Raw genomic sequence first — 13,462 nt, 5'->3', positions numbered from 1 at the left:
TGGTAGGCCCTGCAGAGGGACCTGGGCAGGTTGGGTCGATGGGCAGAGGCCAATGGGATGAGGTTCAACATGGCTAAGGGCTGGGTCCTGCACTTTGGCCACAAGAACCCCATGTAGCTTTACAGGCTTGGGGCAGAGTGGCTGGTAAGCTGTGCAGAGGAAAAGGACCTGGGGGTGTTGGTCGATGCTCACCTGAACATGAGCCAGCAGTGTACCCAGGTGGCCAAGAAAGCCAACGGCCTCTTGGCTTGTGTCAGGAGTAGTGCAGCCAGCAGGGCCAGGAAGGTGATCGTCCCCCTGAACTCTGCTCTGGTGAGGCCGCACCTCGAGTACTGTGTTCAGTTTTGGGCCCCTCACTACAAGAAGGACATCGAGGCCCTGGACCGTGTCCAGAGAAGGGCTGCGGAGCTGGTGAAGGGCCTGGAACACAAGTCCTGTGAGGAGTGGCTGAGGGAACTGGGTGCATTTGGTTTGGAGAAGAGGAGGCTCAGGGGGGACCTTATTGCTCTCTGCAACTGCCTGAGGGGAAGGTGTGGGGAGCTCGGGGTTGGCCTCTTCTCACAGGAAACTAGAGGGAATGGCCTCAAGTTGCACCAGGGGAGGTTTAGGTTGGAAATTAGGATAAATTCCTTCTCAGAAAGAATGGTCAGGCATTGGAAGGGGTTGCCCAGGGAGGTGGTGAAGTCACCATCCCTGGGGAAGGGTTGGAGGTGGTGCTTAGGGAATGGTTTAGTAGGTGACCTTGGTGGTAGGGGATGGTTGGACCAGATGATCTTGGAGGTCTTTTCCAACCTTAATGATTCTGTGATCATTTTACAAGCTATGGGAGGTCTGAAGTGATGATTTGAAGAAACTGGGTCTCATTTGTGTTCTTGTTAGCACTAGTGACTATTTGAGTCTATGAATGTATTGGTCTCTCTCCAGTTTTTGCCCAAGAAATGTTCTGACCGTGCAGTAGCTGATGCTGTCAAGCATCCTCTGCCTCAGCTCCATGGAATTGCACCACCTCCAAATAAATATGGTGTACTTGGTCCCTGTATTTATTCTTTTATTCTTTTTCAGTGTCTGGTAATCCTGTTTCCCTGTTCTAGATCCAGACATTTCAGATAATATATATAGAAGTTCAGACTTGATTTCTTCTTTTGAAACTCAGGTCAAAGTTGAACTGAAGCAAGCTCGGGCAAAGCTCTCAGACACAACTGAGACATGCTCCTCTCTCTCAGCACAGTTGGAAAAAAGTCAGCAGAAGGTCAAAGAACTTGAACAAGAGCTCTTGAAATGCTTCCATGCTGATAAATTGCAGAGCAGCCTGCAAGAGAAACTTATACAGGAGAAGTCCAAAGTGTATGAAGCACAAAAACAGGTAACTCATCAACATGGACTAAGATAACATCTTAGCTATATTTTACGTATATTAGGTATATTTTTAGCAGTTTTATATAGCTGCAGTTCAGAAAAAGAAGCCCTAGCAGCTCACAAATCAGCTCCCTGAAGTCTATTTTACTAGTTTGAGATCACCTGGGAGGTTGGCTGAGTATTTTAAGAGACATATTGGTTAATAGTGGATGCATAATTAAGACAATAGAAAGCAAATTGGATGCCTTAACTCCTGACTCTAAAGTTCGGTATCTGAGAATACTTATAGTGGTGCTGGCAGATGTAGGGAATCTGGATCATGTCCTCACAGAGGACCCTGGCTGCTGTTCACAATCTAGTGAGTTACAAAAGCTTATGTTTTCTATAGCATCAATTCTTCTGTGTTCCTGACTAATCTTTGGGTTTGTTTTTGAAGGGTACAGCATTGATTTAAGTGTAAAAATAAAAATAAAAACATGTTGCTAATTCATGACATAGTATCTGATCCAAACTAATTGATAGCCATTTAAAAATATTATTCATTTTGGGTCCAAGTACTGGCTTGTTAAATTCAGAAAATTTAATCCATGTCCCATTTTAATCTGAGATCTCAAAGCTCCATCAGAAGTTGAAGGATTCACAACACCAGCTCCTGCTGGCAGAGACCCGTGTTTCAGACAAGAAACTCCTGGAGGAGGAATTGAAGGAGGCTCGAGAAAACGAAGCTCGAGTGCAGCAAGAACTCCGTGAGGAGCTGCTGAAAAGGTACCCAGAGCTGGGTAAGAACTGTGCTGTGAGTGGAGAAGAGGTGTGTGCCAGCCAGCAAATGCTTCTGTGTTCCCAGCTACCTTCTGCAGCTCCATGCCTGGCCCTAGGTGGGCTCAGAGAGTTGCTGATTTTTGCCTCCCATCTTTTCTTTTGTGTCTGTGATAGACAGTCTCCAAGTGTCCGTGCCAGACAGAATCCCCTAAAAAAAAATTAAAACATTTGTGGAGACTTCAGCTGCCTCAAAAGGTGCATGTGCCTTTCCAGCCAGCCCAGTGATTTTGGTTCAGTGATTATTTATCTTCTAGATGCCAGCAGCTGTTCCTGCAGTGTCCCAGCACAGCTGTGTTCACACTGGGTTTGACATTCCCAGATAGGACAGTCGCCGTTTTGCAGGGCACTAGGACATGGGGACACGTGGGATGTGCTCGTTTCTTTCTACCTACCCTCAGAGTTGTCCAGGGCAGGTGTGGATGCAGGCACGATGTTGTTTTTAGACCACAGCTGGCCTTCAATTCATGGTGGGACACCATGGGCTGGCCTCTGTGTCTGTGTCTCACTGTCACACCGACGTGCTTTTAGGAAGCTCCTGGAGCAACAGGTGGAGGAGCTGCGGCAGCAGCTCCGGCATTCGCATGAGACAGAGGCATCACTGGCCAAGATGCATGTGGAGCTGCAGGCCAAGACTCTGCATGCCCTAGAAGATGAGAGGAAAACTGATTCGAGTGAGGTGAGCTGCAGCACGGACACGTCCACATCACCCAAGGTGATGCTGTACTGGTGGCTGGCTCCAGGGCAGACTGAACTCTAGGGAACAATTTGTGTGGGTAAATGGGACCATTCCAGTATGAAATCTGTGTGTGGGAACTGGTGAAATATGGCCAAATCCAGCCAAGTGCTGAGCAATTACAGATCCCATTGACTTAAAAAAAGAACTGGAGGAAAAGCACCATCCCATCTTGAGTAGGTTTCCTGGGGATGCAACTGTGAGGGCAGGGAAGGAGGGCTTGAAGAGAGAGAGGAAAAGGCCATCCCATTTTCTCATGAAGCATGGAGATTTTCACAGGAAAATTTTGGTAGAGTTCACTGTCTGGCAGGATGCATTGTCTTCCTCTGCCCTGTTGAAGCCTGTGGTCCCCCAGCAGCACAGAAGTTCATATTCCACCTTCTTTTTCGGGAGGTGTGGTGGTTTCACCCTGATGGGCAGCTGAACACCACACTGCTCTCTCGCTCTCTGTTTCTCTCTGTTGTTCTCTCTCCCAGCTGCTGTTGCACAGCAGTTTTTTCCCTTTCTCTGATGTGGTCTCCCAGAGGCACAACCAACGGTGCTCATCGGGTGGGCTTTGGGCAGTGGCAGGTCCCTTTTGGAGCTGTCTGGGACTGGCCTTTCTCTGACATGGGGCAGCTGCTGGGCTGTGCTCACAGAGGCCACCCCACTGTCCTGTTGCTACCAAAGCCTTGCCACGTAAACCTGATGCAGGAGGAGGCAGTGGCTTTGGCAGCAGGGAGGTTGGGAAGCAGGATGGATGGATATTATCTGTCACGGAGAATGTGAGGATTAATGACAGACTGCAAGAGAGACCAGCCTGAAAAGGAGGCAGAGGGCTGCTGTAGCTGAGGACACACAAATAAAAAATAACTCTTCCAGCATCTCCAATGTCACAAGGAGAACCAGAAGCTTTCAGAGCAGCTTTCACTGCTGAAGGAGGAAAACAAAGCTCTTTATGAGGAAGGAGTCCGTCTTTTGAACCAGAAAGATCTGTACATCAGGTAAGGACTGAAGCAGCAGGGAACATGAAGACAAATTTCCCAGGAATTGCTCTGGTGGTCACACACACCATCACTGTTCTGTAGCCGTTCGTGTCTCTCCTGTTCGGGACATTTAGCACTGAGATACTAGCCTTAACCTGATGCCCTTTTGTGCAATTAGGTTATGCATCACACATCTGCTGCTACTTCGTGTTCCTCTTGGCAGCTAAAGCAGTGTGCAAAATGAGAGGGTGTCTAAGGAGAGCTGTGGGTGCTGCTGTTTAGGGTCTGGGCAGAGGGGCTTCATGGAGCTGCTTTTTCCCATCAGAATACTTTTGAACTAATTTGAAGCCCGGTAGCATTTTTCTCATGAGTTTTGAGCAAATGTATGCAAACGTCCCTAATCTGATAGAGACTTTTGTATGATATTTTCCAACTGGGACAGAAAGGAAAATTAATTAAAAAAAAAAAAAAAAAAAAAAAGGAAGTCTTTCCTGCCTAAATGGACAGGATACAAGGGGAGAGCAGCAATCGCAAGTCTCAGAAAAGAAAAATATTTAACCCCAGTGTTGCTGGTTACCAGTGAGCTGGTGTGCTCATTCTGCCTTTAACTGGGAAGCCAAATACATGTAGAGCTTGGTAGATGGCTGCCAGTTCATGCTTGGAAAAGCCTGAATAAACACAGAACATCTGCCTTGTTTTTGACCCAGAACACAAAAAGATTTCATGGCCTTAAGTTTGTCTCTGTGCCTCTTCAGGAAATATAATGAAATGCAGCTCCGCCACAAAGACAAGATCCGCAGAGCCAAAGAGACGTTCATCCATGAGGTGAAACAAAGGGACAGCAGAATTAAGCAGCTTGAAAGTGAGCTCAGTGAGTCAAAACTCCAAGTAGAAAAGGTAAGAGAACACATCAAGGGCTTTCCCTCCTAGGGAACATGCTTGATGGTGATCCTTTTGGTAAGACACTTTGAGTGGATAGAGAAGAACAAAGCGTAACTGCTGGTTGTCGTTCCCTTCTGCAACAACACTCAGGGGAAGGTGCTGATTGCACAGATCACTACTGAGAATGAGAAATTACTCCAGGAAAGAAGACGACTCCTCCAGAAGATAACTGACCAAGAGGAGACCCCTTGGAGCACCAGGTCTACGATTGCCACCCTGCAGAGCAGGTAGGCTCCTAATGATGTCTTGGTGAGATGCCCCTGGAAACCTGCCTAATCCTAGTACTTCTTTGTTTTTATTTTCCTTTCTCTGAAGAAATCCCTGTTCTGTCTGGAGGAAAGCCTGGATTATGCCTCAGTCACTAGTGCTGGGGCTTTCGTTGCTGTGGGATTTAGTTAGGCCCTTGGCATGCAGCTGAAGGCTGTGCAGGCAAAAGGGTCTGAGTTTGAAAAAGAAAATGCCCTTTTGAAAGCACAGTGTGCCTGGATGGGAAATAACTTATGCCTTGTATACAATGTGCCCAGAGTGAAGATCCTGGATAAGGAGAACATGGGGCTGCATGAGAGCAAACTGCAGCTCTCCAGCCACGTGCCCACCTCGCAGCGCGCCATGAGGAGCATCCACGCTCCCAACACGGAGGTGAGACCCTCTGAGCAGACAGGTTACAGGAGCTGATGTCCTGAGAGTGGGTCAGTATCCAAGCTGCAGCTGAGGTGCCAGGGAAGGGTTGAACTGATCCTCTGCTTTGGGTGGGAAGTGACGCCAAGCCCGCAGTAGACTGCAATGGCTTTGTCATTGAGGAGGGACTTCAGGGGTAGCTGACCTCCTAGCCTGGTATGGCACTCATTATTATCTGCCCTTGCTTTTTCATGTGGGTAGCGACAAATTTATGATGAGAAGTCCAAGGGTGATTAAAGGAGACTTCAGAGCCTTTGGGATCCTTTGAGATATTGGTAAAGAGATCATGGGTGCCAGCAGAATTATCCTCTATCCTTTGAATTGTACGGAATTATATCAAAACAAGCAGGCGGATCTGGCTTATCCATATGTGGTTCCAAGGCTGGTGTCACTGGCAGAATTTGGCTGTTTTATCATGCGGTAGTCTACGTGACACCAGGCCTGCTGGGGCCTGGTAGGATTCACCTTTCTTAAAGGGGGGAAAGAGTTTTGCTTACAAGTTCGTGTGGCTGAGTGAAAGAGCATTAAACTAGGTTTGAAGGGGAAGAGGGATAAAATCAGGCTCACTAGTGATAAGCTATGGGACAGCATGACAGTCTTTGAGGAATATTGTGCTGATCAGAGCTTTCACTGAATACACTGAAGTGTATTTGAAATATTTGTATGCTAGTGCACACGGTATGAGGAACAGAACTGGAAGCTTTGGCTCAATCTCACACCTATGATATCATTGGCATAAGGGAGACTTGGTGGGAAGAGTCCAGTGACTGGAGAGCTGTGATGGATGGCTTTAGGGTCTTCAGGAGACATAGCAAGGGTAGGCGAGGTGAGGAGCTGATGCTGCACGTAAAGGAGGGGTGGGGCTTTATGCAGCTTGCAGTTGGAGATGACATGATTGAGAGCCCCTGGGTAAGGATTACAGGAAAAGCAAATAATGCAGATGTGGGAGTCTGTCATCATCGTGGCTGGATGGCCTATAGGACAGGTGTATTGTTCTGTAGGGAATTGAGGGATTTCTCTAGACTTGTTCATATCCTTTAGTGTGACTTCAGCTTGCCAGATGTTAACTGGGAATACCACACAGTGGATACAGACAGCTCCAGGAAGTTTCTAAAGCATGTTGGAGATAACTACTTGGTATGGGCACTATGGGAGCCGACTAGGAAAGGTGCTCTCCTAGATTTGTTGTTGGTAAAACAGAGAGGGTCTTGTGGGTGAACTGGCGATCGGTGGCTGTCCTGGCCACAGTGACCGTGAAGTAATTGAGAACTGCCTCCCTTACTTCATCAAGGATCCTTTCATGATCGCTGTCTCCAAGACAGCCTCCAACTGTCCTTCACTCACAAGTGCTTCCCTCCTTGCAAACAGCAAAACAAGTGGGGCACCTTCCTTAGCTGGCTCACTCACCATTTGTGTCGAGAAACTATCCTCCACACAGTCTGGGAGTCTTCTAGACTGTATCCGCTCTGCTGTGTTGTATTTCCAGTAGATGTCTGGGAAGTTGAAGTCCCCCCCCACCCCAAGAACAAGGGCTAGTGAGACTTCTAGTAGCTTACTGAATGATTAATCTGCTTCTTCATCCTGACTGGGTGCTCTGTAACAGACTCCCACCATAATATCTGTCTCGTTGGCCTTTTCCCTGACACTTAAGACAGAGACACTCAACCTTTTTATTGTCCTCGCCCAGCTCCATGCAGTCAAGGCATTCCCTAGTGTACATGGCTATCCCATCTCCTCTCCTTCCCTGCCTCCCTGTGTTGCAGAGCCTGTAACCATCTATCCCAGCATCCCAGGTATGCCGTGTCTCACTGAGGTCAGTGATACAGCCATGAGATTTAACTAAAACTTCCAGTTCCCAGTGTTCATTTCCCATACTGCATACATTTGTGCAGAGGCACTTAAGTTGGACCCCTAGTGAAACTGGTTTTTTGGACGAAGTGGCTGGAATTACTTTGTGCTGCTCTTCAAGTGTTATCCCACAGACCTCTGATCCCTTTCCTGGCTCCGAGCATCTATTGCTGGCACTGGCATCAAACCAGTAAGAGCTGAGTGGATTGAGGTTCCTCTCCACTGGTAACTTCAGTGCAAAGGCCTCTTCACCAGTTAGCAGGCCTGTAACCAAAGATGCTCTTTCTTACCTCCAACAGATGGACCCCATCTGTCCCCAGTACACCAGGTTTCTCAAAGATAGTCCCATGGTCTAAAAAGCCAAATCCCTGGCTAAGGTACCAGTCCCATGCATTGATCTGCTGGATTCAGCTGCTCCTTTCAAAGCCTTTTGACTGGTAGGATCGGACAGTAGAGCACCAGTACTTCAGAGCCTCTTACAGCTGCTCCAAGGGCTCCGTAGTCCTTCCTGATACACCTTGAACTGCTCTCGACATTGACATTGGTACCCAGATGAAACAACAGCAGGCGATAGCAGTCTGTGGGCTGCCCAAGGCTCGGTAGTCTCTTGGTAGCAACCCTGATACAAGCCCCTGGTAGGCAGCAAACCTCTAGAGAGTAAGTGAGGTTGGTGAGTGGGTACCTGTGTTTCCCACAGAAGAGAGTTCCCTAAGTTCACATTGTCTCTGTTTCAGTTTTAGCGCTGTTAAAAGACTTCAGTAATTGGGGCCTGGCCATTTTGAAGCTAGCTTTAAAATTCTGAATAACCCAGAACATTGTGGTAGGGAGTTAGGTATGTTATTTCTGTGAGCCAGGAAAACCTCAGACAAAGCTGACGGACAGTAGTGACTAAACTGAACTGAACAAAGCATGTCTTACCTATAAACTCAGCTCTGGATTGAACAAATTAACAAAAAATTTAGGGGGGAGAAATGGGAAAAATCCAGGAAAGTCAAAGATTTTGTTTCAACAACTCTCCAGATAAAACAGGTGGATATGGAAGTTTATTGTTACATTTTGAAATTTAAAAGGAACCCAAAGTGGAAACACGTGATTACAAATGAAACAAAGTGCTTTCAGGACCTGGTAGAAATAGCTGTCTGTATGCTCCATTGCATTTCATTTCTTTCTGTTTCTTTGAGCTGGGCTGTTTGTTTGTTTTTAGTTTAGATTCAGACCCAGAAAACAAATATAAGATTATTACCTCTGTGGAGCTGGGGAGTTGGGGAACAAGCTGTGAAGTGGGGGGCACTTTCAAGACCCAGACTGTGTGTTGAAACTGAGGATCTGATACATACCTCCTACTTTGAAAGTCTCTGTTTATCATTCCAGGACTTGAAGGGTGTTAACTTCTCTGAACGGCAGCTACAGAGTAAGGTGTTGCCATCTCCCCGTACCAGGTATTGTGGGGTAAAACAAGAAGGAAAATAATTTTAATTTGTATGTGGCAATGCAGAAATTGTGCATTTTGGCAGTCAAAACAAATGCTCCACTCTGTGCTTTTACAACCAAGGTTCTTTTTCTCCCCCCCCCCCTTTTTTTTTGGTCTAGTTACAAGGGAAATGGTATTAAAAAGACCCCATGAAACTGATAGGATGGAGAAGTAAAATTTTCAAAATATGTCAGGAAACACCAGGATTTAGAAGTGAGGCTCACATGACTGTGTAAATTCCAGCACTTGCTGTGACATCGTCAGCTTCGTGCCCAGTGAATTTGGAGAAGTGTTTTTACATGAGAGGTCATGAGGCTTAGAGGACGGTTGCTGCCTGGAGCTGTATGACCCATGTCCCAGGATAGTTTCATGACTAGTGGGCAAGGGGGCAGGAGGGACCCTGAGCTATTTCTCAGCCTCTGGCGTAGCAAGGAATACCCCAATCCACCCCAAAAAGCGGGAGGTGAGCACACTAATGGGGAAAGCAGAGCATTCTAGTCTTTGCTTGCTAGAGACTTGGCACAGTGGTCCTGCTTGTGGCCTTTGGGTGCTAATGTGGGTGATGGACAGTGTCACAAGTCAGAGTATGCTCTGGGGGAAACGGGCTGTCAGCTACATGCTGGAGGAAGAGTGCTGGAGCCTTAGCCCAGGCAAACTGTCTTGACCCTGTGCTGCCTCACAGCGGTGCTGGGAGGAGCACTGGGGCTATGCAGGTAGCAGAGAGTTGGAGTTTGCAGAATGATTTGAGAGGAAATTTGTTTTCAGCTTCCCATCACAAGAACTGCCAGACTCTCTCAGCACCGTGAAGCCCGAAGGAGGAGCCGAAAGCCAAGACTCATCCTTTTGCTTATCGCCTTCTCAGCCTTCTGAGATTGGGTACTTAAATGTAGCCTCGCCTGGAGACACCACAGCCTCCCAGCTGCAGGAGGAGAGTCAGAGCATCAGCTCTGAGAACTTGTAAACAGAGAGAGATGTTTGTAAAATACACCCTCACTGGACTGCAAGGATTTGGGCTTGCCATCAGGTGACAAGGACTGCAGGAGGGAGAATTGCCAAATGACTTACTTGGTGATTTTTGTGATATCTTTCAACTAAATTATTCAACATCTTTTTTTTTTTTTTTTTTAACCTCACCTAACCCTAACTGTGTGTGTGTCATCCCAGATCCACCTGGGATGCATCCACCTGGGAGGCTGGAATTTGCAGACAAACTCAGTAAAAAGGAAGAGATGTGGGGTGAGACACATGTCCCCCCTGAACCCTAATTCCCTGTCCAGTCCAAAACTATGAATTTTGTAAATAAAACTTGGAGAAATTCCCCTACATTCTGCTGTGTGTCCACTTTTCTCCATTCCCCTCTGTCTGTGCTCAGTTACTATTTGTTCCTCCTTTTGCATGCTCATACTTCTCCATTTAGTTTTGCATGAGCCTGGGGAGGAGAATGGATGAAATGTGAGTGCTCAGAGCTGAGGCTGGAGGTGCACTGGGAGGAAGGGAGGGCACTGGAGGATGGAGGGGTGGAATCAGAAGGGGCACAGCAGGAAGAGAAAGGAAGGTGGGTGTACAGGGGCTCTGATGCAAAGAGGGAAGCAGAAAGGATCAGAGCATGTGCTGGGGGGGGATGTTCTGCACACATATAAGTGTGAATGGAAGAGATATGAGCATGCATGGAGGGGAGCTGAGCACAGAGTGGACAAGTAAGAATTACCATTTCCATGAGGGGGAACTAAGGCTGTCAAAGGAGGAGGGAGGAAGTCCTCAGAAAAAGTGAATCAGCCTGGAGGAGATCTGAGCTGTCACAGAGGACCATGGTAAGGAGAAAAGCAGTCCCAAATGGGAAGAGAGGAGATCTGTTCTCCCAAGGAAGGGAAGTGGAACATCTCTGAAGAGGATGAAGAGGATCTGAGCGTGCATGGGGGAGCAGAGAGACTTGGGGCCCACTGAGGGGCAAGGGAGGCCTTTCCCTTGTGCCTGCCTCTCCCTGCACACAGCAGAGCAGGTGTGGGCAGTAGGTGCTCAGCTGGGTAGCCACAATTTGAATGCATAAAAGCTGTCTCTTGTCCCTTTGAATCTCATAATCAAGTTTCTTAGGTGAGAAAGGTGCTAGATTTGAAGGGGAAAGGGATGAAAACAGGCTTAGCAGTGATAAACTTATGAGACTGTGCCAGCGAGATCCTTCAGTCTGCTTTGTGAGGTGCTGGGTACACTGGAGCACGCTGGAAATGTTGCTACACCAATGCACGCAGCACAAGGGAAAAACAAGAGGGGCTAGAAGCCTTGTCTCAGTCCCAGAGCTACGGCATCATTGGCGTAAGTGTAGCCTGGTGGGAAGAGCCCAGTGGCTGCTGTGCTGTGATGGACGGTTACAGGATCTTCAAGAGGGACAGGCAAGGCAGGGGGCTGATGCTGCAGGTAATGGAGGGACTGCGCTGTACGGAGCTTGCAGCTGGGGGTGACACTGTTTAGAGCCTCTGGGTATGGACTAAGGGATAAGGAAATAAATCGGATGTCATTGTGAGAGTCTATTACAGCCCACCCAAAGTGATACTGAGGACTCTGGGGTGTCTCAAAAGGTACCTGCAACAGTCCAGAGGTACCCTGAAAGCACACAAAGAGGATGGGGTACCCCATAAGGCACAGCCATGAGTTGGGGGAGCAGTAAAAGGCAGATCAAGGGGTGCAGAGCCACCTCAAAAGGCTCATACAGGGTCTTCGAACACCCTAACAAAGAAATGGAGGCATCCAGGGTGTCCCAAAGGCACACCAAGGGGGTTCAGATGTACTGAAAGGCACACTGAGAAAAGAAACAGATTGCACTGGTGAGTGCTGAAATATGCACCCAGGGTTCCAGAGACACCAATAGGCATGCCCAGGGCTCTGGGAGGTGTCCAAAAGCAATCTGAGGAAGACAGAGCACCCAAGATGGCAAACAGGGTAGGCAACAACACTCCAAAAGATGCACTAAGGGGTCCAAATTGCCCCAAAACTCTAAGTGAGAGGTCTGGTGTACCCAAATATGCACACCCACTGGTCCAGGAGTGCCCTATAAGGCCTACCAAAAGCCTTGGAGAACCTCAGAAGGCACAATGAGAAGTCAAGAGCACATCCAAAGATGGTCCCAGGAGTAGGGGATGCAACAGAAGACACTTCAAGGGCTCTGGGGCATCCCTGAAAAGGGGCCCAGGAGACCTGAGCATCTGTAAAACAAGGGGTTACGTGATGCACCAAGACAAAATGGATGCCAAGCGGTGTGGGGGCAGTGCAACAGGTGCACTGTGGGGATCAGGGTGTGCCAAAAGGTGCACTCGTGGGGACTGAGTACATTGAAAAGCAAACCAAAGGGTACAGGTGTCCCAAAATGGACACCTGTATGGTCTGGGTTTCCCTCCAGGAGATATCCAGCAATCCAGGGATGCACAGAGGCACAAGAAAGGGTCACGGGTACACCCAAACATGCACTGAGGACCCAGTACTCACGCTGAGGTGCAATGGTGGCATCCTGCTGCCTTCTTTCATGCCTCTTGGAGCCTTGCTGGTGGGTGCCTGCTCTGACAAACCCATCCTTCTCCACACAGATGAGCTCTGTGTGGGTGCCGGGAGAGGACGGGATGGCGGCAGGGGGCCCACAAGGACCTGGGAGCCATGCAGGGGTGGGCTTGCACAGCCCCATGCTCTTTGGCTTGTGCGAGGGGCTGTGTCTTCAGCTACAGACACGTGGGCCCCACCAGCCTCTGGAAGGATAAGATGGCCACCCCCAGCCGGCCCCTGTGCTTTATGATGTTGTCAAGCATTTTACACCATCAGTGAGTGTGTTCAGCAGGCCGGGGCACTTGGGCAGGTCCCACAGGCCCTGTTCCTGCTGAATGTGGTGCCGGTGCCGGTTTTAGTGGAGCTGCTGCCTGTGACTTACCTCTGTGCCTCTTGGTGCCCACTCTGAAGGGCGTTTATGTGCGCTTGGCACAATCAGTATGTGTCAGTATCACTGGGAAAGAAGTGTGCCTGGGTCTATTACAGGCTGTCAGCACCTTCGGGAGTATGGCACACTTCAAGGTTTCTACAGGAAAAGAAACGCAAGCTGGGCTTCTGGCTGAAGGTGACATGCTGTGCCACTGCCTCGTCTTTCAGAGCAGCATTGGTAAGAGGAACTGCTTGCTGGTATATTGCTCAATTTACACTTTATTTCTTCTCAGTCTCAGCAAAATGATGAGGTCTGGTTCCCCTATAGTGGCAATCTTGAGAAATAAAAAATAAGCTTTTGTTTTCTGTAGCATGGTAAGATTTGCCATCCCTCTAGGTAAGGGGGCATAAGGCCTTGAACCTCTCGTGTCTTTCCCCCTGCACCATCCTCCCCGGGCATTAGCACAGGTGGGTGTAGGTGAGAAGAAACAGACCAGAACAGGGGTGCGATGAAAGAGCTGGCAGAGAACAGGACTGTTCCTTCTGTCAACTATCCACTGGTGCCAATTTAATTCAGGATGAAAATACCAGCTTCTTCCTACCCTGGAATAAATTTCATCTCAAGAGATGAATAACATGCAAATATCTTTCACTGTTGTTAGGACATAAACCGTTACCTGTCTGTCCTCTGGCTGCATTCAGGTGCGTGTGCGGTGAGAGCACTGCACCTCGCAGGCATGCAAGTTGTACAGT

General features: G+C 48.4%; 1 protein-coding gene across 15 annotated transcripts in view; it reads left to right on the top strand.

The window, feature by feature from the left end:
* Positions 1-10,137, top strand: part of CCDC30 (coiled-coil domain containing 30) — a 40,148-nt gene extending 30,011 nt beyond the window's left edge. For 11 of the 15 annotated variants that reach the window (XM_084495301.1, XM_084495294.1, XM_084495302.1 and 8 more), the window contains 9 exons: positions 1,154-1,363; positions 1,964-2,121; positions 2,704-2,851; positions 3,770-3,891; positions 4,629-4,770; positions 4,906-5,042; positions 5,340-5,454; positions 8,713-8,780; positions 9,578-10,137. In XM_084495301.1, coding sequence (XP_084351427.1) covers positions 1,154-1,363; positions 1,964-2,121; positions 2,704-2,851; positions 3,770-3,891; positions 4,629-4,770; positions 4,906-5,042; positions 5,340-5,454; positions 8,713-8,780; positions 9,578-9,773 — 1,296 coding nt within the window. In that variant the 3' untranslated portion in view covers positions 9,774-10,137. Of the gene's footprint in view, positions 1-1,153; positions 1,364-1,963; positions 2,122-2,703; positions 2,852-3,769; positions 3,892-4,628; positions 4,771-4,905; positions 5,043-5,339; positions 5,505-8,712; positions 8,781-9,577 lie in introns of all 15 variants that reach the window. The other 4 variants (XM_084495300.1, XM_084495298.1, XR_014685296.1 and 1 more) reach the window with 3 other exon arrangements.
* Positions 10,138-13,462: the final 3,325 nt, after the last annotated feature.

The sequence above is a fragment of the Aythya ferina genome (assembly GCF_964211825.1).
Source record: "Aythya ferina genome assembly, chromosome: 21".
In the NCBI taxonomy this organism is placed as follows: domain Eukaryota; kingdom Metazoa; phylum Chordata; class Aves; order Anseriformes; family Anatidae; genus Aythya; species Aythya ferina.
This window is presented reverse-complemented; position numbering and strand designations above follow the sequence as displayed.